Genomic DNA, 23,647 nt, shown 5'->3' on the forward strand with positions numbered 1-23,647 from the left:
ACAGTAGGCATAGATAAAGCCTGTCCTGTACCATAAATAGATTACCACAAGTAATGTATGGGAGGAGTAGATTGTGGAAGGAATTTCACATCCTACTGAAAATTCAATATATATCAGACTCACATAAGATTTTTGCAACAGTTAAAAGCTTTGCATAGACAGCTGTGAGAACAAGCAAACTGGTGTAAGGTATTTAAATAGGAACAAAGGAAAATGTAGGGACTTTGATAGCTTTGCATTTGCTTAGCTCCTCTACTATTTCACAAACTTCACTAACTGTACATATATTATTTTAACTCCAACACATATAATGCAAACAAATTTAATCCTAAAGGCATTTGCAGCTTGAATTTCCTACATAGGGATCATAAATCTAGAATGGGAAGCCTGAAATCGTTAAAGTCGCATATTTATAAAATCATATTCAATTAGGTTAAAAAAGCGCAATTTCTGTCATCATGTCATAAAAAGATGTGTTTTTCTCTCAGATCTACTATAAAGAAAAGCTCCCTATATTGTTACAGATAGGGGCTGTTTTCAATCAGTTACAAGGAGCAATCCAATTACCGGATGGTTTAGTGCAGTAACTGACTCCAGGCTAATTTAATTTCTTTAGGTCTCTAAAGATCAATTGATCTGATTTGTTTCCCTCCCCAAAGGCTGTTTAGGAAAAAGCAGGCTTAAATACCTGGAAATGAAATACAAAGCTCTGTACACTTTCACACTACTTAGGTCATTCTGAAAAGCTGGAACTTGCGATAAATGAGTGCTCTTTTGGCCCTCACATCACAGGATGCTTTACAGGAGACCATTAAGATCACCACAGAACATTGCAGATTATGCATGCACATACTGTAAGCCAGCTCAGGAAGCACTGCATGGCGTATATATTCACAGTTTCTAGATAAATACTCATGTTTCATGAGCTGGGCAAACACGCAACTCCACTGCATAGTCTTTTCTCCAGCAAATATGTTTTTTAAACAGTCATCTTATTGAATTTACTAAGCTTACAGCTCGACCAAGTGAAGTCACATTGTACTAGTCAATGTAGCCCCTACATCTTGTAATGTACACCTCCGCAGAAGTTAAGACTGGAAATTCCCTGTTGTCAAACCTCACTTTACTATTTCTTTTGCTTCACATCAGATTTAAGCAATTTTGCTCATGCTAAGATGAAAGCTATGGAAACAGCATGCACTTGGAAAATGATTTATGTGCCTGAATATTTTAATGCTGGAAATTAATAAAACATTTGGTACGCTTGGACCATATCTGATAATTTAGGAGATTCTCAATCACTCGCTTTTGTTTGTCACATTTCTACTGCCTTACTACTTAATATACTGTGCAGCAGTTTGTGTTTCTTAAACACCATTGTCCCATAATAAGAGCTAAATGTCACCATTTAAGTCAAAATAAGACCTCATCCAAACGTGGACTCTCAAATCCAGAGTTTTGACGGGACTTCAATACTTTCCCACATTCTGTTTCTTGTATTTATTGTAGGTTTCACATTTGGATACCTTATCTTTCATGGCAACATTCAAGCCTGGGTTGGCTGCCTGTCTCAGGCTCTATTCTTATCAATAAACAAAAGGGCACTGTGGTTTCTGTTCAGCATTTCTGACTTTGTGCCATGTACTGTTATAATAAGATGTCCTCTGGAAAAATTCCCTTCGTATCCAGCACCACGATAGTCGGTTCATCAGCACGGAGGTAACTCAGTTTTTCTCTCAGCTTATCTATTCAGACTCTCTCAAAGCTCTGTCATTAGACGTTGCCTGTCTGTTAAACAAGGAAACTGAAATGTGAAAATCGAGGTCTGTGCTCTTTCTAAAGGTCCTTTCTTGACTATTTACTGCATACAAACCTGAGCTTTGGACATTGTCTACCATAGTGTTCTATCCAGATACCAAACTAGCTATTTTAATTAAATCTACTTTGGTTTTCACAATTTTCAACTAAGACCTTCACCTAAGAAGCAGTTTTTAACAGTTTTGCAAGAATGCACTGTAGTCCACAAGCTTTCTTTCTCTAAATTACCACTCTTTCACCCAGCTACTTAACAGATCACTAATGATCCAGTCACTAGTGGATTATAATATATACCACCATTTCCCAGCCATAGATCTGCTGGTATTGACATACTTTTGCAGTGCTGCAAGGAGGTTTTTTCTAGATATACACTCACTGAAGTCATATTCAATTTATCCCCTATATGCACCCATGAAAGATGAATCACAGCTACATCTGTATATCTCCGCATAGGAGCTTGGAGGGTTTTGGCCTCTCCAAATTTTCTTTCATGATCATATACTCATAGGAAAAATTGCATGTGCTATATGCATCTCCATCAAGTTCTCTTCCAGCGTAAAGAACACAGGCTGCTTAATTTGCTTCATTTGACAAACCATTTGACACGATATCATAGAAATGTGATATTCTGGAGGGCGACCAAGAGATCAAAGTTTATTTCCGACTCAGCTGTGGGTTAATGCTTCTGTCCCTGTGGCAGCAGTTGCTTATAATGAGCTGTACACACAAAACTCTGTAGTTTCAAGATAAAGCTTTCCCCTGATGAAGCCTGCGGTACAATTTTAGAGAAACAAAAATGGCATCTTTGTGGTCAGAGTGGGAGTTATGGGATTTGTCCTGATGGCAATAATTGCTGACTTCAGTGTCTGGGACTGCTGAAGTGTATTTTGGGAAGCTCTCCTCTCTCTTTTCCACTGTGTGGAGCAGTGGGGAGCTATAAAGATGTTTTTCACAGGACCACTGCCCTTGTTTCCTGGTGACCCAATTCACAGCCCTCAATAGGATTACATGACATGATAAGAAAAAAGCTTTTCATTCTGAAGTTGTAAAACTGACCCTCTCTCCCTTCAAGAAGCCCCATCAGGAAGATGAATATATTGGCCCCAACTGGAACAGATGTCAAAACGCAAAACAGCTCTTTCTTCATAAAGTTTATAAGTATTTTTAAAGGAGGTAGAGGAGGTTTACTACATGCAACAAGATAACTTTAAAACATTCAGCTTCTCAGGAGTTGAAAGCATGCTTTTCCTACAAACTCTCTTTATCTTATCTGAATGGAAAGTAAACAGAAAGTCCCCGTTACCTCTCGATATCAGTGAGTCTGGAAGAGTCCCGGAATCCTTTGGCAAAAGGGTTGCTGTCAATTTTCAACTTGGTTATCTGGAAACCCAGAAAAGAGCAACACAACATGAATATAGTGTTAAGGTACAGCAGCGTACAAATCGTTAACCTATCCATTTCTCTGCTAATTGTATCCATGCTCCTTGCGTGTGTGAGCTGTTCTTAAGATGCTGCAAAGCAGGGGAGGCAAAGCAGGGTGTGGTATACACATGGCAATGGACGGACTGAAGGGCAAGGTGGGCTCAGCCTTCTGTTACCCAGAACAGGAGGAACCCACTCACGTGAGACATTATTGCTTCCAAACAGTGTAACAGCATGAGTCAGGTAGTCTTTTAGAGGTGCAAAACACAGCACCCTGCTAACATCTGAGCTGCACACCAGCTAACGGAAGCTCAAACCGTGGGTTCTTATGCAAACTTGAGGATGCTGCTTCAGTTACACCACACTTTTTTTTTTTTTTACCCCTCCCTAAAACTGTGATGCAAATGCTCTCAGCCAGACCTACTAGCCATCACACATATGCTGGTTAACTGTGGGTTTTTTTTTGATTGGAAAAATGCCAAAGAAAGGAAAGACGGGGAAAAAAGTGGGGAGAACTCAGATTTAAACTGACAGAACCTGGGTTAAATGAGTAACCCCATTAAAACCATCACAATCCATGAAAACCAAAACACTCCTCCTATCTTCAAATGCTGCTCAGCAGCTGTATCCAGCCTTCTCTTAGTTCCAGAGTGACTCACGGATCAGGGGAGCCTCTGCCCCACAGCATCAGGGCTCCCCTCAGCTTTGCAGTGAAACTTCTCCAGAAGGGATGGTGGTTTCCACTCCGCTTCTTGGGAGCAGGAAAACACATCCTTGCCCTTGTAAAATTTTCCAGCTGTCCAACCAAATGAGGTTTGGTCAATATCACTTGAGACTTCAAAACAATACTCAGATTTGCCAACCATGCTTCTACCAGGAATTAAAATTAAACTGTAAGTAAGAGTTAGAAGGAAAATACAAGGTCTGTCCTGCAAGGCTATGAACTCCGCCAACTACAGCTGAAACCCCTGAAAAACATTGCCTACTGAGCACTGATTTCAGCCTTGCTTTCCTCAAAAAAAAGCCTGTATCACAGGGGCCACAACCTCATTTTTAACAGCTGGCTCACCAGACTCAGAAAGAAAAGTGATCTTTTCCAAATCCTCAGACAATCAAATGCTGTCACCAAGCAAAGTTATTTCAAAAATCGGTGGCTCTTGCTCTGAGGCACTGTGCAAGAGGCACTATGGCTCATCAATTGTTAGTGTGGGCTGGTCAAACAGCACAGGACCTTAGCATTGGCTGAGGATTTGAGGCCATCTCACCATGCAAACACACATAGTGACAACTCTTCCTGAATTCTACCCTTGTCACAGGATCCTGCAACAGCTCAGCAAGCCAGCTATGGTCTCCTCTGCTTCCTGAGACACCTGTTTCCTGGACTGGTGATGATGTGAAGAGCAGTGGGTTAGTGCCTCACGTACGGGGAATATTTTTGTGGCAGCGCTTGAAAACTACCTTGCAAAAAGGCAAGCTGTAACTAGTTCCATTGACTTAGATCACCAACACACGGAGCCAAGTGTACCGCAGAATCATAAGGATTTCTATTCATCTCTTGAGCGTATTTTCACCAATCAAACTTACATTTTCCTAATATTAAAGATTTGGTATGACATCACAACAGAAACTTTTTGTATCCACCAAAGCCAGATGAGACTCACAATCATTTATGGCCATATTTTTCCTGAGAGACTGTCTCACAAACAATCAGAGAACATCTGCTAGAAAGCATTTTAAAATGAAATCTGACCTACAATTCAACTCTGTGGCAGTGGTTTGACTGTTTAAATAAATGCATGCCCTTTAAATCTTAAATTATGAGATAGTTTGTTGAAAGTGTAATGTATTTAGCTTTTATCTAATAACCTCCAGAAATGTAATCAACCCCTCCTTAAAACAGTTCTGAAAGAAATGGCAAAAATGAAAAAAGGCTCCATTTTCATTAGTCATAAATAAAATGACAGCATCAACCTCTAGGGGTTCCGGAGATGTTCCATTGAGAAATTTTCCAGGACTTATTGCATGTGCTTTGGGAAGCTTAGTTTGGAAACATCTCTGATGTAAATATCATCAGTAAACATAAATTCATCCTACAGAAATAAATGTCAGGTTTAGCTGGGTTTGTGTCTCTTACTGTTCTAGTTTCTACAGAAAATTAAATGGAAAAAAAAAATAACCATATGTCCAAGGTTTTTGTTCTTGTGATTGCCATGTGCTGAATGCATTTTCTGCAACATTCAGATACAAGCCCGTGTCTACAATCTAGAAGTCCTGATGCTGAAGCCTTAAAACTAGATGTGGTGTCTGTTGCAAGAATCAGCTTAACACTATTACTGCTACATTCCCAGCGTATCTGGCCCCTTATGCCATGGTTTTGTTTTGCTTGTAACATTTAGAAATTAAACGGTTTTGCTTCATATTAAGAAATGCAGGCTTCTTTAAATAAACCAGCAGGTTCTTTAACTCTGTGATGCTGTCCGCCCACACCTTTGGACAGTGCTTTTTACCTTTTTACTTTTTTTTTTACATTTTTTTACCTTTTTACCTTTTTTTTTTTTAGTGCCTTCTTAACTTGGAGGAATTAGAAAGGGTTGTCTGTTTTGAAGTGCAATAGACATTAATCCCTTTAAACACATTCCGAATCATCCTGAAGCCAACAACATATTTCTACTGACTTAAATATTAAAGCTCTATCCACTGTTGAGCAAAGCCTCTGCTTTCTGATTGTTTATATACTTCCTAAAATTACGCATTAGCAATCCATTGTTTTCATCCCCTCCATTTTGTATATATTATTCACTGGCATGCAAATTGAAATTCAAACATCTGGATGTAATCTGGGCAGCGTCTGAAAAGCGTATCTCCGAGTGATTTCCCTTACATTTGAGCCTTACAGCTTAATCAGTCAACTTCTCAAACCCATGAAATCATCATGTGCAAACCAGAATATCACTCAGCTCATAGCTCATGGCGTAAAAGATCACTGCAAATAAGAACAGTTCCTTAATGAACTATAATTAGAAAAGAGCTAAATGATAATATGTAAACTGCCTCGTACAGAAAGAAGGGAAGACAAATGAAAGCCTCTTTCATGTTGTCTTTACTCACATGAATAATCCTTATGTCCCTTTGAAGTTAGCAGAAGTACTCATATACATAAGAATTACTCCTGAAGATGAATTGAACAAAACCACTACATACATTAGAGTGGAAAGGTAAGTTATATCAGAAACTTCCCCTAAGACTGGGGAAAAGGGGAATTTTTAGCAGTATGGGATTTAGTTAAATCTTTGGAAATTAACAACTGTACTCACCAATTGATTCTGGTAGGCAGTGACAGCTGTAAAAACTGTCTCTGGAAAAATAAATGTCCTGAACTCTTCAGATTTCAGATTTAGCAAAGAAGCTGTGTGATCTTTCTTCTTAATGATGTGGACCCTTGGCTGGTACTTGTGCATGGAGTTTAAAATGATCTGCAAGAAAAAGTTACAAGGCATTGTTCTGAGAGGAAGATTAACAGTACCCTTGAAGACTACAAAACAACAAGTTAAAAAATATCAAAAACAATTAACACTGCAGGGGAGACATCTGTAATCTAACTGGTCAGGGGCTGATTTTGGTGATGAGCAAGCTCTCCACATCCTCTAGGTAGCTCTTCACTTCAGAGGATGAATCTGTAGCCAGAGCCAGTCCAAGAGCTGGATTCCTTTCTCTCCTATGCTACTGGTGAGCACCTACCCATTCCTACAGGTGAGGTGCTACCTACCTGATTTTACTGCCTGCATGTAAACCAGTTTGCAGGTGTCACCTGCAAGGGTAAGTATCATACTCTTGAAAATGCACAACCAGGAATTGACATTTGCAAATTGTGCACATGAAAAAAAAAAAAAAAAAAAAAAAAAGAAAGAGAGAGAGAGAGAGAGAGAGAGAAAGAAAACCGGACAATAATAACAAAATATAAACTTATATCATCACCACCAGCACAAACTGGTTGACGAAAAATGAAACTTCCCAAATCTTTTTATTGTGGCAAACATTTAAAGCAACTGACTTGATAGATGCTCTTCACCGCAAACTACCAAAAATGAGAACAAAGAGAAAAAAATGGTACAGAATTCCCAAAAGACCAAGTTTTTTCCATTTTTTCTCATTAATTATTGTTCACGAGCCCCAAAAATAACTCTAAACCTAACGTACCAACTAACCAATTCCAATGATCACTGGCGTCAAACAGCGATTCCCACTTGCTTCAATTACCACTGGATGGAGGCCTTTTTGGCTGCCTCTAACCACAGCATTACAATATAAGAATTAAATACAGAGCTCGGCTTGCACCAGTCCTTGCTTTGGATATAATCACAGTCACAAGACTAAATTGGCAATGGTGTGGGTGGTTCTATTTTACAGGGGCCATAACGACACTGCAGCCAGCTCTGTACATCTGGAATAACTAATGTGCATTCCTCGGGAAGCGTTAACTTCAGCTGAAACACAGCAGAAGTGGGGCAGTATTTCATGCTAACTCAGTAAACAGGGAAGGTTGCATGCCTTTGCTTTTCCTTCAGGGCCAAATATTGCTATGACTTGCACTGTGACTCTGGGGGTTGCACACAGTGAGAGGAAAGTCATTGCAGCATCCATTGTCCTGAAAATGTCGTATGTCAGCCTCTACCAGCCCAAGTCCTTTCTCAGGTCACTCCACCATTGTATATATGCACACACAATGGTCATCAACCTTGCTGCTAATATCTCCGGCACATTTCTGTCTCTCTGTAAAATTTTGCCTTACCAGCTGGGCCATTGGACTGCTCTAAGCAGCTGGAAAAGATATTAGAAAGGTGGTGAGATTACTGAGGGGCTGGCCCACAGACCTCGGCGCTTCCCATGGCCTCTGGTGGCTACTACATCCACGCTCGGGCATGACATCTGAGCAGCAGCTGAGCGGAAGGAGGAACAGGCTGTGACACAGCAGCTCCCACACGTGCCCCTTCCTCTCACTGCTCTGTGAACGCAAACTGTGATAAAGAAACCTCATTTGTCAGACAACACCATGTAATCCTTTATGAAAGGTTTCTGAAACCCAAAGCAGACACAGGTGACGTCCTCTGCTACTATCTTCTACCCGACAGGTTCCCACCAGCGGCAGGTGGGGTTAGTCAGGTACCAAATAGTCAAATACAGCCCGTAGGTCACAGGAGACCGACAGCCAAGGTTAAGGGACCTGTTTCCGTCTCACTGGGGTCTCTGCGTGCAGTGCTCCTTCTGCCTCCTGCACATGCTGCCAATGCCGCAGCACCCGCTGACATTAAATTCAGCAGGATACTGCACAAAGATACTCCTTAATGCATCTCTGTGTGTCAGGGCCACCAAAACAGCCCGCAGGAGTTGGATGCCTCAGGTGTACCTCTCAGAGTAGCCCCCAAGGGTGGTCTCACCATCCAAGCAGCTCCCCACCACCAAGGAGTAACTGTCAGAAAGTCTCAGATGCTGTCTCAGGGATGCTTGCGCTGCTATTCCCATAGGGAAGCATCAGGTGTGCACCGACTTAGGGCAGCTCCCCAGCATGTGCTTACTGGATATACAGCGTGATCACAGGCCCCCAGCCCTCCCATCTGCCTCTGTGCTGACAACCCCAGGCAGGGGAGGATGACCGGGATCCGTCGGTACAGGATCCGGCTCGCAGCAAGGTCGGGCGGGCTTTGTAGGCAGCTGGCTCCCACTGACGGTCACCAGAGGCAATCTGGATGCCAGCTGCGAAATCCCCGAGGTGGCTTTGAATTCAGAAACTGTGCTGGGAATGCAGCTTCCACATTCGCTGAGGAGGAGAGTTACCGGGCAAAGTTTGCCTTTTAAAAGTGTGTGGGTTCCCAATTTCTGCCAGGCTAACTTTAAGAAAAAACTGTGTGTAACTGCCGGTGGCTATTCTGAAACCCTGGCTTTCACAGTAGGCCATGTTCACACCTCTGTGTTTGCTTTTGCAGACATTAATCTGTTTGAGTTTTGCTATCATAAATGCCAGAAGAGCAATTATGATAATGTATACACTCATGATTCACCTCGCCATAAACCAGAAATAATGCCACCACAGCTGAGTGCAACCGAAAGTCCTAGAAAAAAACATCCTGTGTGAAAAACCTCACCAGAAATCTGAAATATATCAAGCTCATAAGTGTACCACAACCAGAAGAATAGGAATTACTCGCTCATCTGCAAAAATCCAGAGGCAGAAGCCATTTCCTTTCTCTGGAAAGGATATCTGCAAGTGTTTCCATGGAGCAAGCTGTATGTCATGAGCACAGAGATAAGACTTCTGCCTAATGCCTGGGGAGAAAATGTACATAGCTATGGGGTTATGCATGCTGCTGAAGATACACGAGCAGAGATGCTTGCCAACTCCAAAAGTCTCAGAATAATGGAAAACAAACAAATGCTAAGGCAAACAAATGCCTCTCTTTTCTTCAGATTCCTTTTCAGGAAATGAACTCTACAAATAAAACACCACAATTACCTTAACAACCCAAAACGTCTACTGGAGGATGGAGAAAGCAAGTCACTAGAACAAACTGGAATGAGGCTGGTTCCAACTTCTGTACCCATAACTAGTATTTAAAGATGGCTTTTAGGTCATTAAAACTTTCTCAGGAAGCAACATGCTTTATCAAACATAATTAACATTTTAGCAGATCCATTAGAAAGATCTCATCAGCAAAGAAGGGCTCTTTCAAACAGAAGGGAGAGGTTTCAGGAGGCATTTCCATTCCCCCCTTCTTTCTGGAGCTCAGAAGCCCTGCTGGCCATACCGCAGCAAGCTCTTTAAAGGCTTCAGAGAAGGAATTTGCTCCTTCATTCTATACAGCACCCAGCGATGATATTCACACAGCTACACTAAGGCAGCACATAAAACCTGACACTCTCATTTAGAACACAAAACACCGCAAATCACTAAAAAAGGAGTGTTCTGCGATGGTATAACATCTGTCACACAAATCTCAACACAGCATCAAGTCTTCGGGGCTTATCCTTAACTGAACATGCAAAACTTTCCATCGACTTCAGCCATCCAAAGCCTCCGCGTAAAGAATGTGTTCCACCTCCGCTACTTCTTGGAAAGTTAACCGAGGGGCCCGCATCTCGTCCGTGTTCTCCCACTGCCTGCATGTGAAACACTCACATCTTGCTCTGTCACATGTCTCTGTTCCCGACAGCTTCTCAGACCGACTTCTTTTTTATGTTCATCTGTGCTTCTGGGAACTGCACAGCTCCTAACTAGTGTGCAATATACTGCTGCAAGCCCTTTATTAGAGGCACACATGGCCCCTGTTATGATGAAAAATGCTCCTTTTCAAATGCGCACGTATACTGCTCTATCATCACTCGGTGATAGAGCCCACAAATCTTCAGCTTTGCCCTTCTACAGATTACGAAATAAGAGAGAGGAAAAAAAAAAAAAAAGACAGCCTTTGCTAGTCAGGAAGGGAGCAGTTGTGGGAACTGGATTCAAGAAAAATGTATCCATAGACAGACCTTTACAAAAGAACAGCAGATAGACATCTAGTTTGAGCTGGCTTTCTCTCTTTCTCCTTTTTTTCTCTTTCTTTCCTTCCTTTTTCCTTCCTTTCTTTCTCTTTTTCTTCTTCTCTCTCTTTCTTCCCCTCTTTTTTTTACTATCTGTTTATTTCTAGAAGGTATTTTAAATGAAAATGGCTATGGTTCAATTTTTAGGTCTTGAAATGAGCAAAAATACTCTCAGATGAGAAGCCTTTGCACCGAACCCAGCTTAGGCAAACAGCCACTGCCTCAAACAGCCAGAAAAAGCAATAAGCAGCCCGCTACAGGAGGGCTTGCTGACACCACATATGCCATAATTACTCTGCTTTACAGGTTAGTTACCCCCCTGCCACGCTTCAGAGCTCAAAATGAGCCTTCCCTTCATGACACCTCATTTACCGACCCTGCAGTTACGCTCTTTCTTTTTAACTCTCCCGTCCTCAGCCTGCAAGCCCGTTTACCAGCCTCCAGCCCCGGGGCTTGTGACACCGGCTTGGTACCAGTGAGAGCTAGGACCAGTTTCCTGCAGGGGCCCAAGCCCACCCTGTGGCACTTTGACTTTCTGACATCCCTCTGTCATTTCACAGGCTGCTGAGGCACAAATTTTTTATCGTCCCATAGCCCTTGTTGTGGTGTCCCATTAGTCTTTTCTGTTTACTCCCTGCCCACTCTGCGTTGAGTCTGGAAGTCAAAGAGCCCAGCCCTAATAGGTGGCCTGCAACGAGAGGGAGCTTCCAAGCACACAGGGAAAAGCATGCGAGCCTGCTAGCCAGCATGTGTGGCGAAGCATGCTGCCAAGTCACAGCAAAGTGAAGGCAGAAGCACAGCACAAAGTTCACCCCCCTCCCTCCACTCTCTCCCTTTGATGCTCAACTCCACCCGCAGCCTTTCCCCACTGGATGTGACAGTAGGTTGCAGCTTCTCTTGACCCTTTCCCACCAGAAGTGTTACTCACGTGGCCATGCTGATCCAGCTCGTTGTTCGTGAGCTTCACTTTTTCAAACGACACCATCTGCTTCAGCAATTGCTCGCCCGTGAATGGGGAGTCTGGGTGCACGTACAGCCTGAAGGACACAGGGAAAAGGCTGGCACATCAAAACCTCTCCCAATGGTTGGAGGGCAAGCACCACCTCCGTACGAAGCGGCTAAGCCCGTATGATTTTGCTCTCAGGATGTGCAATGGTTTCACAGCAGTGGATTTCCTGAGAGTTCTGGATAATATAGGTCTGCTAGTCGAACAAGAAACATGCCATCTCCCCAAATGAATGAACGCCTGAAATATGGCCATTAATGAAAGACAGTAAAGCAGATGACTTGACTTGTTTAATTCACTGGAACATAATGAAGAATTCTGTGTCCAAGTGCTAGATTGCTCTCTAACCATAGTCATTATTTTATCTAGTTATCTAAAATGGAGGCATTAACTAACATTCACTGTTGTGTCTTTTCCCAAATGAAAAATTGATCATGTCCTTCCCTACAGCTGTACTAACAAGCACTTAAAATAACAATGACTACAGCTCCAAGAGAAAAAACATGGTGTCGTTAGAGAGATAATGGGGGAATGCAGATAAAAATGCATTTTTCTTTATATGTAACATTAAGCCATGATAATGATTTTAACCTGCACTCGATCACATGTTGGCTGTGGTGACATGTGTTTATAAGAGGTAGAAGGCTGCAGTCCAGCACAGTGGTCTGACATGAAAAAATTAATTGCAGCTCCGTAATTAGCAACCCACAACCTGGGAAATTAAGCAGAAGAAAAGGAAGCTTGGAAGACATGTAGATAGAATGATATATACATTATGACTAGACTAATTACAAAGTACTGGGCTATTTAAGAACAATGTTTTTATAGGAATAACATATTGCTGAAAATTATATAACTCAAATGTGCTTTCAAGATAGTGAATTAAGCGCTGAAGTAGAGTTCCAGCTTAGAGCGAACTAGACTCATTCTGCTTCTGTCAGTGTGCATTACCATCCATTGAGAGCCTGGCTCCCTCTCTCTGGGTGATGTATTTGGCCACACTGAGAGATTTCTTCCATCAGGCAGTGGGGCAGTGCTGAGACGCCGGGTTAGAGAGAGAATTTATTTATTTATTTATTTATTTTTCATTGAAGTATGATTTTGGTTAGGCAAAAGGAGAATGGAAAAACTGCTAGATGATGAGGTGTAACTGTCTGATAGACCACACGGTTCCCTAATTGAGGCATAGCCCAGCTGAAGTCCCCCAGGAGCACAGCTCTGTTGCTCAAAGAGGGAAGAGATTTGATCCTGGGCTCTTCCTTTCTGCCAGCAGAATCCCCAAGGCACAGTCCTGCTAATGAAACTGAAGTTTTACCAGCACAGCTCGCTTCAGATGGGCAGGATGTTTTCCTTCTATTGATCCAAAGTGCAGCTTGGCTAGTACACAGGAGGGATGCTGTGCCAGGGATCCTAACATACAGGGAACCTCACTGCTGCTGACTCTCTCGATTATAGTGTAAGGCTCACTAAAAATTATGATGCATCCGAAAACCTAAGAGCTTTTGTGAAAATCAACTTTGCCTTCCTGTTGAAAACTGTAAAAACTTGAATTTTTAAAGCCTCAAATTACCGAAGGCAAAGAAAAAACAATCCTAGCTGTATTGCTTCCAGCCTCTGAAGCTTTTCAGCCAGCCCTGTGATTTATTTTTTTTTTATTTTTTTTTTTTTTTGGAGCCTGACTCCTAATTTTGAATGTCTGGATAGCTAATACTGTTTACTGTGATCACAGAGTGTCAGGCTCAGCAAGGTTTGGCTAATTGGGACCAAAAAGCCAAACTATTTCAAATATGCGCTTGGGGAGTGAGTAAAGATCTTCATGTGTCTAAAACTGAGCACAATTGTTGTACACCATATGCAGTTAATGCTTGGCACTGCTTTCAAACTACAAATTGCCTGGATGCTGGCAGCGAGCTAACAGGAAAGTCACTGAAAGATTGGCACCTGGATATTGGTTACATAAATGTGTTAATAGACATTGCCTTTCTGTACCAATGTGCTGCCTGCCCACTGTGAGGGGTGATGCTACCTGGCTAAGTACAACTCCCTGTGCACTTCTCCTACAGCCTGATCTCAAGCACCCTGGAGAAGAGGGTGCAAAACTGAATCTATTGCCCTCCCAAGCAGAAGAAGCCGATGAGACTGGAGCAGAGGAATAAACGTGCACATTCCAGCACCACACACGAAACAACCCCAGAAGCAAGCACCAGCTCTGCTGCCTACAGCCAGCCAGATGTAGAAGGTTGCTCACTCAAATCCACAAAGACTTTAGGAGCCATATTTGGATGTGAATTCGGTCCGTGGTATTTCATGTTTCATGATATAGCCCAGGTTTGGGTACAGCTTCCCTCTTGCAAGTTTTGGAATGCTGCATCGCTCTCCTCCTGTTTAGTTTAGCAGCTGGTCTGGTCCTACAAGCCCTAAAGCTGCTAAGTATATTGCTTTTAACTACCTTAATATCTCAAAGAGGTAATTTTCAAAATTTAATACCTTTTAAAACTTTTATCCTTATAGTGCTCCATAAGCATCCAAACACTGCCATTTCATTAAATAAATGATTATAAGCAGGCCAAATAAAGTGGGGAGAATAAAAAATAAAAAACACTTTATGAGTGAAAGAAAGGAGGTAAAAAAGGATGAAGAGTGAGTAAAGGTACATGCTGAAACTTATTAAACTGACTATTAAACTGACATTTCTTTCTTACAGTCTTAGCAATTTGGAAGAACAAACATAAAATATCACATAGGAAATCTATTTCCAGATAGCACTTTAGAAGATTTACAAAAGACTCTCTGAAAAGTATTTTTATTCGAGTGTTCGTTGCAACATAAACTTGTCTGAAATGTTGACAGCAGGAAGACAGGGATAAAACTGCTTTTTGCAGTGAGTTCCCTGAAGGGCTAATCTTTCAAACAGAATCACAGAATACTTTTTAATTTCGAGAAAAGTTGTCTTGGCATTGAAAGTTATTTGTATAATAGAAAGAGCAAAGCAGCTAACGGGTTTGATCCTGCAAAGTCTTACACCCATGCAAAACACGACTCCTGGATAATTCCACAGACACCACTGTGCCTACGTGGATGTTGGCAGCAATGTGCATGGGGAGGAAGCACCTCGGTCCAGCCAGCCAGGCGCTAAGCACACGGAGAAGAGAGTGTGAGCGATAAATGCACGAAGAGCTCCTGACACTGGCGCAGGACCAAACCCCTTTCAAGATGCTTGAGGAGGACCAAGGCCTCCCACCTCAAAAGAGGCATTAACACTCCAGAAGCAATACCAGTATCACAAACACTGGTGCACTCTACCTCTTGACAACCTTTTCTTACTGAATAATACAAGAGGGAGAAAGTGCATATACACCTATGTAAGTGTAATTCATACAGAGAAAAAAATAACTCCTGCCTGTGTCATGATCAATAGTCTTTTGGCTAAGCATCCTGAAAATGAAAGGGGATATACAGCAGAGATTCACATTTGCTCAGAGGGGCACTGACCCAAAAGGAACCTTACAGAGCTCCCACAGCATAGTGGTAATTAATATTCAGTTCCAATAAGGTTTGACCCCAGCTCCACAGCAGCTAGTAGGGCAGTTGCTAATTATTTCAAAGGATCAATCTCTTGTCTTATGTTCTTGTGAATATTTCTCCATCGAATTAATCTATGCCAGGCAGCGTGCAGATTAGCGACCTTACTAAGCGTAACCCAAAAAAGCACTTGAACAGACAAATACTATAGGGACAACCCTGCCCTGAAACTGTTTCTGTCCTTCCCTTATTTTCTCTTTTGATGCTGACTCCTCCAGAGCAGGATCCATCTATATTCTTTGGGGTTTGATCAGTGTCCATTATAATACTTCAAATGAAGCCCTTAGATGTCAACCACATCTCAAGAAGAAGTTTTTGGCCATGAAAACATAGCCGACATAACTCCTAGGTTGCTGTCTTTAATAACAGCTTCTATGTGTGCACTTTCTCTTTACTTCCCTGAGTCGCCTTCCAGAGATCAGCAGTCAGCAAGATTTCAGTAGAGCTGTTTCTCTGAGGAAACATGCAGGATTCCTGCACTCATGCATAAAAATAAAAATAAACCATGCTGCCATTCCTTCTCTTACTTCTAATTTCAGTCTCTGTAATAAGCAAGATCTTAACCCCGGGCTAAGCCACCTGGAGCTGATCTGTGTGCCTGCGCTGAGCCCTCCACACTCCAGAAGAGTTTCTTTGAAGCCAGAGAGGCATCCACATTATTTCCATATCTCCAGCTCTGACTCAGCAAAGCCGTGAGACATGTGCTTCAGTCTTACTGGGCTTGGGGACTTAAGTATGTATTGAAGTGCTGTGCTGAGCATGATGAAGTGGGGGTCTGTGCTGAAGTGCCCTCCTGCCGTGCAGCCTGGTGCTGCAAGCCTCCGCTTCCCCACGCCAAAAGGAGTCAGTCTTTAATGACAGCAAGGAAATTATTTGGGAAATGAGTTTTCTACAGCATTTTCTTCCTGTGTAGAAACAGTGTTTCTGTCGAGAAAACAAGCTTACTTGTTGGGGTTTTTCTTTTCCCCTCCCTAAGGTCTTAGAAAATGTCATGGTTCCTCAACAAAAAAACCCTCTGTGCTGTAGAACTGATCCATACTTTGCGTGTTGTGTAAGAGATGACTAAAAGCAAGAATCAAATTATTGGTTACTAAACATTGGATACATTTTCCAAGAAATAATATAATTTTAAGCATAAACAGTGCTGCACTGTAGCATAGTATTTCTGCTTGGATTTGGATTGCTTTAAATTATATGAGGTCAAAATGCAGCAGGGAGGGCAGAACCAAGAGACAAATCAATGTGTGTTTGTTTGGTTTTCTTTTTTCTTTTTTCTTTTTTTTTGAGGCAAACTTCATTTAAAAATACATACGTGCATAAAAGAGCCTTTAGCCAAATCCTGTATGCCTTTGAATATTCAGTATAAATCAAACCTCAAGCAGAGATGAGGCCCGATTCTGCAGCACAGAAATTAACCAGAGTTTTGCTATCAAATTTGTTGGACACAGACTCCAGCTCTCAGAGCACTGTTTAAAAACAGCATGGAAAGAATAATAGCAGGTATTTCTTGAAAGAAAAAAAAAAAAAAAAAAAAAAAAAAAAAAAAAAAAAAAGACCAGCTTTAAAATCTACAAACCTTGCAGGGAGCGGAGGGTCAGCTTTTCCAGCCACTAACCAGGAAGACCTGTGGTAGGCATATCTATATCTTTTATTGTCCACAGGAACTATATCCATTAGCACAATGTACTTGGCTTCAGGATCCACTCCCGAGAAAGAAACCCTGATCGTGGGAAACATTCTCCTGAAATAAAGGCAAATCACAAAATAAATACGTGGAAGGAGAACAGAAATAAGAAGGCTTCAGAAAAGCTGCTACAAATAAGAGTTCTCTATTTAAACCACCTGGAAAAAATGAAAATATCTATTTATCCTGCTTTAGCGTGATAGAAATCTCATCCTCGGTCCCTCACAGAAAGAGCAGCTTTAAATCAAAACGATTTCTTTGAAGCAAAAGGAAAAATGGTAAAAGTGGAAAAGGAAAGGAGAAATGTATTTTTGCCTGTTAGTTATCAGCACACAAAGACTTCAGAAAACAGTTGCACCAAAGAAAAGCTGATTTCAATTTTTTTATGAGACACATACTAGGGCTAGAGAAATCTTTCAATTAACATTCTCACCAATTTTAGATGCACCTTCTTTTAGCCAGCTCACAGTGTTTCTGAGAGGCATTTTCAAAACAAAGCTTTCCCTTCGGCACTTAAATTTTGACAAAATTCAGATTTCTTGAAGCTAAATATTTTGCCGTAGACCAGAACTAAGGCTAAACAACTTTAAACAGCTTTAAAAATCGAGCTTCAAACTGCCGGTTTTATTCGTTTTCTTTTTTAAAAAATACCGTCGTAGCCGGCTAGTTAGAAAAATCCTCGGAAAATACTTTCGGAACAAGGAATTTCGGGGCTTACAAAACCCGACAAGCCGCCCGGCTCCTCCAGACGGCGTTTGGCTGCCGCAGCCCCAAAAAGCCTTGCTGGAGAAACCGGACGGTTTGAGCTGCCGAGAAATCTGGCTGGGGATCTTTCGCACATCTCTTGCAAACGACAAAAGGGGGAAAGACCCGAAGGGCTTTCCCCTCCACCCCGCATTTCCCGTGTCCGCACAGCGGAGTTCTTTCTCCTCTGCGCTGCTGCTGCCCACCCCGGGCTGCGTTCCTGCAAAATCTGGGCAAACCCAAACCTCTGCCCGGGCGCCGGGAACCCCCACTAGGCTCTCAACTCTCCCAGGAGCCGGTCTCGTCCCTGCCGAGGGGTCCGCGGCATTGCACCGCGTAAGACGCCGGGCGCAGGGTCGAGCCGACCGCTTTCACCCCCCTGATCCACCACCAAAACCGCGCTTTGGGGTGCTTCTTTCTTTTTCCTGCCCCTTTCTGCCCCCGCACTATTACTATTAAAAAAAATAATAATAATAACTACTTTTTCTCGGCTTTCCCCCCCCCCCGACGCCGCTTTGGGAAAGCGGCCCGGGGGCTCGCCCAGCCTTACCTCCCCGACTTGGTGATGATCATCTCGGTGCCCAGCTCGTGGAACTTGTCCCACAGCTCCTTGGTCTCCAGGCTGCAGGAGATTTTGGCCATCTCCTCGCTGGGGATGATGGGGGTGGTGGGGATGAGGGGCTCGGTGCACAGGGAGGAAGGGCTGCTGCTGAAATCCCCGTGGGGGTCCAGGCTGGACAAGTCGCTCAGAGGCTGGGCGCAGGAGGATTTCTCAACGAATTGCTCTGCGGGGGTCGAGGAGGAAGAGATGGAGAGGGAGGGCGTTCAGCGGCGGATGCCGACAAGGAGCTCTTTCCCACCGAGGAGCCGTTTATGGCTCGGCTGGGTCCCCTGCGAGCCCACACAGCCGCGCTCCTGATTAAAACTGGGGTGGTGATTTGGGGAGATGCCCCCCAGCCCCGCATCCATCCATGCACTCCCCAGAAACCAGCTGGGAAGAGCCAGCCGCGGGAAGCCGGGCAGTACCGCAGGGAGCTGGGGGGGGAGCCGGCTCCGCGAACGGCCGCACAAAAATTTAATATTTTTGCCCAAATCTCCAGTTTACAGTAGCTGAGCACTAGTTTCGCTTGGGTTTCTAATTGAATAGCGCGGGGAAGTTAGTTGGGGTTTTATTTCCAAAAGTAACTGAACGAGCGTTTAAAAAAAGAAAAGACAAAAAAAAAAAAGAGAAAGAGAGAGAGAGAGAGAGAAGAAAAGAGCAAAAGTAGCCACGTGTTACGCGAGACTGTGCAAATATGTCAAAAAGGCAGACTATAATACTTTCGGCCTACACTGTCGCCTAGACGAAAGAAAAAAGTTTGCAATGAACCCCCAGAATATGTGAAGTCTATCGAGCGAGGTGGTGAGGGGGAGCGGGCACGCAGAGATTTGCTTTTCCTAACTTCCTTCAAGCCCGAAAGTGAGCTTGGGCATTGGCGCCCTGAAAAGTTGCTGCTTTTTTTTTTGGTAATTTTCTGTGAACTCTTGGATGCGTGCAAGGACCACAAGCCGCAGAAATTGGAGGAGGAAAGAGATGCTAACGTTTTTTTAAAGAGAAAATTTGGGAAAAAAATAGAAATAGGAAAACGGAATTGAAGCCGAATCGCTTACCCGAAAAGCGCGAGGAGTTACAGTAAAAATCCTCCAGGATTTTACAGCCTAAAAGTGCCTCCCCGAGCCTACACCGAACAGCAAGTTTTTGTGCAGCAGGGCACAGAGCAGTCCCTCCTACCTGGCTTTTTAAAAGCGTGGGTTACTTGCAGGAGACGTGGGAGAGCCCTGTTTCATAGCAGCGAGGAGGACCGCGGCTACCATGGGGGTTACGGGACGAGCTGCGGGGGCTGAGGAACAACCCGCGGAGCCGGTGGGTCGCTTTTCGGGCGGAGGGGGGTTTCTGCAGGGGGGCAGCAGGGCTGGGGGCGCTGGGACAACATCCCGGGGCTGCCGAAGCTTTGGGAAGGGGGGTCCGGGCTGCCGGCCGCGGGGAGGGGGGTCCCCCAGGCAGGATGCGGGGCTCCGCAGCCTGCTCCCCACCTGCTCCCAGCCCCGCTCGCTCACCTAGCGGCTTGATGGTGCTCTCGGTCGGCTCCTTCTCCTTGGGGCTGCCGCTCGCCATGAGGGCAGCGATGGAAAAGGCATTGGCCCGCGAGGAGAGCTGCGGTTTGGGGGGCGCCGTGTACTCCATGGTCCGCGGCCGGCCGGGTGGCTCCATCGGGTCGGGTCCCGTCGGGTCCCCTGGTGTCCCCTCGTCGCAGCAGCGGTGGCTCTGTGCGCCCCCAGCCCCACTCTCCCCCGCCTTAACGCGGGGGCCGCCGAGATCCTATCGGGCGGCGGCCAATCGGCGCCGGGACACGTCAAGGGCCGCGGCCGCGGAGCTGGGGGCGGAGGAGGAGGAGGAGGAGGAAGAGCAGGGAGGGGAGGGGAAGGCTCTGCCCGCCTCGCCGCGGGGTGGGCAGGGGGCGGCCGGCCCCGCGGGGGGAGCCGGCCCCGCTCCCCGCTGCCAGCCCCCGCACTTGACTTTGGTTTTCCCGCACCACAGCCCGGTGCTCCTTTAAACGCGTCCTGTAAGCACACACCCGCAAATAACGACAGAAGCCCAACAAAAAAAAAAAAAAAAAAAAAAAACCAATCGGGGAATTTAACTGAAGTGCTTCGAAAAGGTTTGCCCTCTAAAACGACCCAAGAGCAGGAGAGAATCTGTCCCCACAGTGCCTCCCCAGCCCCAAAGGGGGCAGAACCCGAGGGGTTTTGGGGTGCTGGGGCACGGCGGGGCTCCGCGGCTCCGGTTCCCCCAAATTCTGTCTTTAAATTGGGAGCGCGGAGGAGCAGCTCCTCGGGTACAGCCCGGGATGGCAGCCGCTGAGTGCTCCGAAAGGAGTGAGGAGCCCGCTCGGTTCCCGCAGAAATCAGCTGGCTGTAGCGATATCCTGCAGCAATCGGGGCGCCAGTACCCATTTCATAAAAATAACCCCCCAAAAAAGAGAAAAGAAAGCCGCTCTCCAGCTGTCCGGTGTCTCCCGGGCGGGGGTCGCGCGGGTCCCCTCCCTCGGGGCTGCCGAGGAAGGCAGGGCGGAGTGCGCATCAGCCCGCCGGGGCGATGCCCTTGGGTTGTCCCACTAACCCGCAGCCAAGCACCCGACAAAGAAACGCCAAAAGTCTGCCTTTCCCTCCCTCCTGGGACAGGACCGGCCGGAGGGCTGGCGGGTCCCCGCTCGGACCCTACAAGTAAAACCCGCGGGGGGCTTCGTTTTGTTTTATTTTAAACGGGGGCCATCCACGAGGGAGAGAAAGCGGCTATTTTTCCTCGGGCAAGCTTTCCCTCTGCCCCACGAGAACCTTAATTTTCTTGCTTTTGCCCTCTCTCCGCCTCCGGTAGGGAAATGACCATGGTCGGTACGTGCAGAGCATCCCCCCGACCCCCTCTCGTGGGCAGCCCAAGGGGCTCGGCCCCGGCACCCCCCTCCCGGCCAGGGACGAGCAGGGACACGCGGGGACCCGGGGTCGCGAGGGGGGACGAGGTACAAGCCCTCTACGGACCCCATTCATTGAGGTGCTGCTTGGCTCTAATTGCGGGAGCTGCTTTTCTCCGCAGCAAACGCAGCTGTTTGGCAGCGTGGCACGGCAGAGCCATTTCGCTGCCCCTCGCCCTCTATTGCATCCCGTCTCTTGGAAGCGCTTTTTTTTTTCAGTTTTTCCCCCTCTTTTGCGTTTGCTCTGGCAAAACAAACTAACAAACAAAACAAAGCAAAACCAAAAAAGCCCCAAAGCAACGCCAAATCAGCGGGAGGTCACTGCACACCTCTTCGCGCCCGCCTAGCGAGGGGTTTTCGTCAGGGCGAGATCTCGCTTCCACCGCCGGGTTTTGGGGAGCCCCCAAGAAAGGTCTCCCTCATCCCTGGAAAGCAAAAGCGGCAACCTCAGCCCGTCGGTACGATGAGCACCGCTTCCTCCCGGCCCTTTCCGTTCTCCCTTCCCAAAATCCCGGCGAGAAGGAGCCATGGGGAGCAGAAACCCGCACACACCCGCCCGGCACCGCGTCGGGCAGCTCCTGTTTATTGATGCTTGGGTTTCCTTTTTCCTTTTTTCTTTTTTTTTTTTTTTCTTTTTTTTTTTTTTTCTTTCATTTTTTCTTTTTCCCATTTTCTTTCCATGCAAACAGCTCGTTCTGGGTAAAAAAGAAAAAAAAAAAAAGAAAAAAAAAACAAAAACACGGTTTATTCCCTCGGACACCGTCGCAAGAGTGCAGTTTCTGCGGGACCGCCCGGCTCAGCGGCACCGGCAGCTCCCGGTTCACCCCCTGCCTCCTCCTTCGCCCCCCGAGTTTGATGCGTGCGGGGCTCCCCCCGCAGAACTCGCCCCGGCTCCTCGCCCCCTGGCCCCGCAGCAAGCTCTTTGCCAGCGCCAATTCTCGCCGTGTCCCCAACGAAAGGAGCCGCGGATGCCCAGGTAACCGCGATCCCATCTCCGGGCAAAAACATTTCAATGTCACCCGCCCCGAGAAGGGGGTTTACGGGAGCAAAATGCCAGACATTTTAAGCCCATTAGGTATCTCCCAGATGCAAATCCGCCGGCGGAAAGAGAAAGGCTCTATTAAGATCCGAGGGCTGACAATTAGATTATAGTCCAATTGCCAGCGGATAATGTGCTAAAAGCTTTCCCACTTAGTGTAACTCCTCGCTGAAAATTATTCACACTTTGCGGGCTGCTGCACTCCGGAGGGGGAGACGGCTTTGTCCGCGGAGAGCGCGACCGGCCGGGCGGAGCGACACACGGACACCCGGACATACAGACACACGGAGTCCCCCGGCCAGGGGGATCACCAAACACCCCTAAACCCCAAGGAGAAGCCATAAGGCAAACCCGATTCCCCTGCAAGTTTACCGACGCTGCCACCGCAGGCACACGCGTGGGAGCCGGGCTCCGTGACACTTTCACGCCCTTCCCCTGCCGCTCCACATCCCCTGAAAACCTGCTGTAGGCTTCCCCTGTAAGCCTGGCCCTCGCTGTGAGCGTGACATTTCCACGCAGACGAAAGCAAGGTAGATTTGGGTCCGGGTTGGAACAGCCCCCAGAAGCCGACTCGGGAGCTGCGGGACCTCGCAGCCGCCGGGAAAGCGGGAAAAATCGGATTGAAACCCGATTTCCCGGCCTGAGACAACCCGAGGAAATTGTTCCTCCCCCCCCCGGCAGGGGTACCCCGCCGGCTGGACACCGCCTTGAGCTCCGCCGCAGGGCTGAGCCCAGAGGCTGGCGGTGGAGAGATGGAGAGGCTCGGAGAAGCTCCTTTACGCGCCTTGAACATGAAAATAACAAAATACGAAATCAGAGTGCAACGTTTTCTGTTTCCAGCCCAGCTACTTCACAGCGGAGGAGCGGATTTCAGTGGTTTGCAAAAGGATGCTCGCATGATTTTTGTGCACGAAAATCTTTTTCAATGACTATACGAAAAGCGTTTCACGACGCTCTTCACAATCACAAAACGCTTACTTAGCGGGTGGGAGTATTATTCAGGATACAAAATGCGCGTGCACAGGTAGACGCAGCTAGAGGCACAGGCGTGCAGCCCCCAGACTTGAACTTGCCTGCCGATGCTTTCCTCAGATGCTTTCTACCCAGCGCTGCACGCAGCCCGCCTTCTGCCACAGCCCGAGTTCACCGTAAACTGAAACCAGCCACAATCTTACTGGAAATCAGGACTTTTGGGTTGTGTGCATCTTAAAGACGTTAAACTGTACATCAGTGATGTGGAAGCTGTTTGCTGGGGCTTCTGAAAATCT

At 45.8% G+C, this 23,647-nt stretch overlaps 1 protein-coding gene across 2 annotated transcripts in view; it reads right to left on the bottom strand.

Moving 5' to 3' along the window:
- The window catches only part of TBX20 (T-box transcription factor 20), a 38,898-nt gene extending 18,432 nt beyond the window's left edge, over positions 1-20,466 (bottom strand). Inside the window, exons 1-6 of one of the 2 annotated variants that reach the window (XM_068670426.1) lie at positions 19,929-20,466; positions 18,382-18,616; positions 16,980-17,144; positions 11,744-11,852; positions 6,555-6,713; positions 3,122-3,198 (exon numbers count right to left, since the gene is read on the bottom strand). In XM_068670426.1, the coding sequence (XP_068526527.1) occupies positions 3,122-3,198; positions 6,555-6,713; positions 11,744-11,852; positions 16,980-17,144; positions 18,382-18,616; positions 19,929-20,082 (899 nt within the window). In that variant the 5' untranslated portion in view covers positions 20,083-20,466. The remainder of the gene's footprint in view (positions 1-3,121; positions 3,199-6,554; positions 6,714-11,743; positions 11,853-16,979; positions 17,145-18,381; positions 18,617-19,928) is intronic. The other variant, XM_068670428.1, reaches the window with a different exon arrangement.
- Positions 20,467-23,647: the final 3,181 nt, after the last annotated feature.

This window comes from Anas acuta, chromosome 2 (genome assembly GCF_963932015.1).
Source record: "Anas acuta chromosome 2, bAnaAcu1.1, whole genome shotgun sequence".
Taxonomy (NCBI): Eukaryota; Metazoa; Chordata; class Aves; order Anseriformes; family Anatidae; genus Anas; species Anas acuta.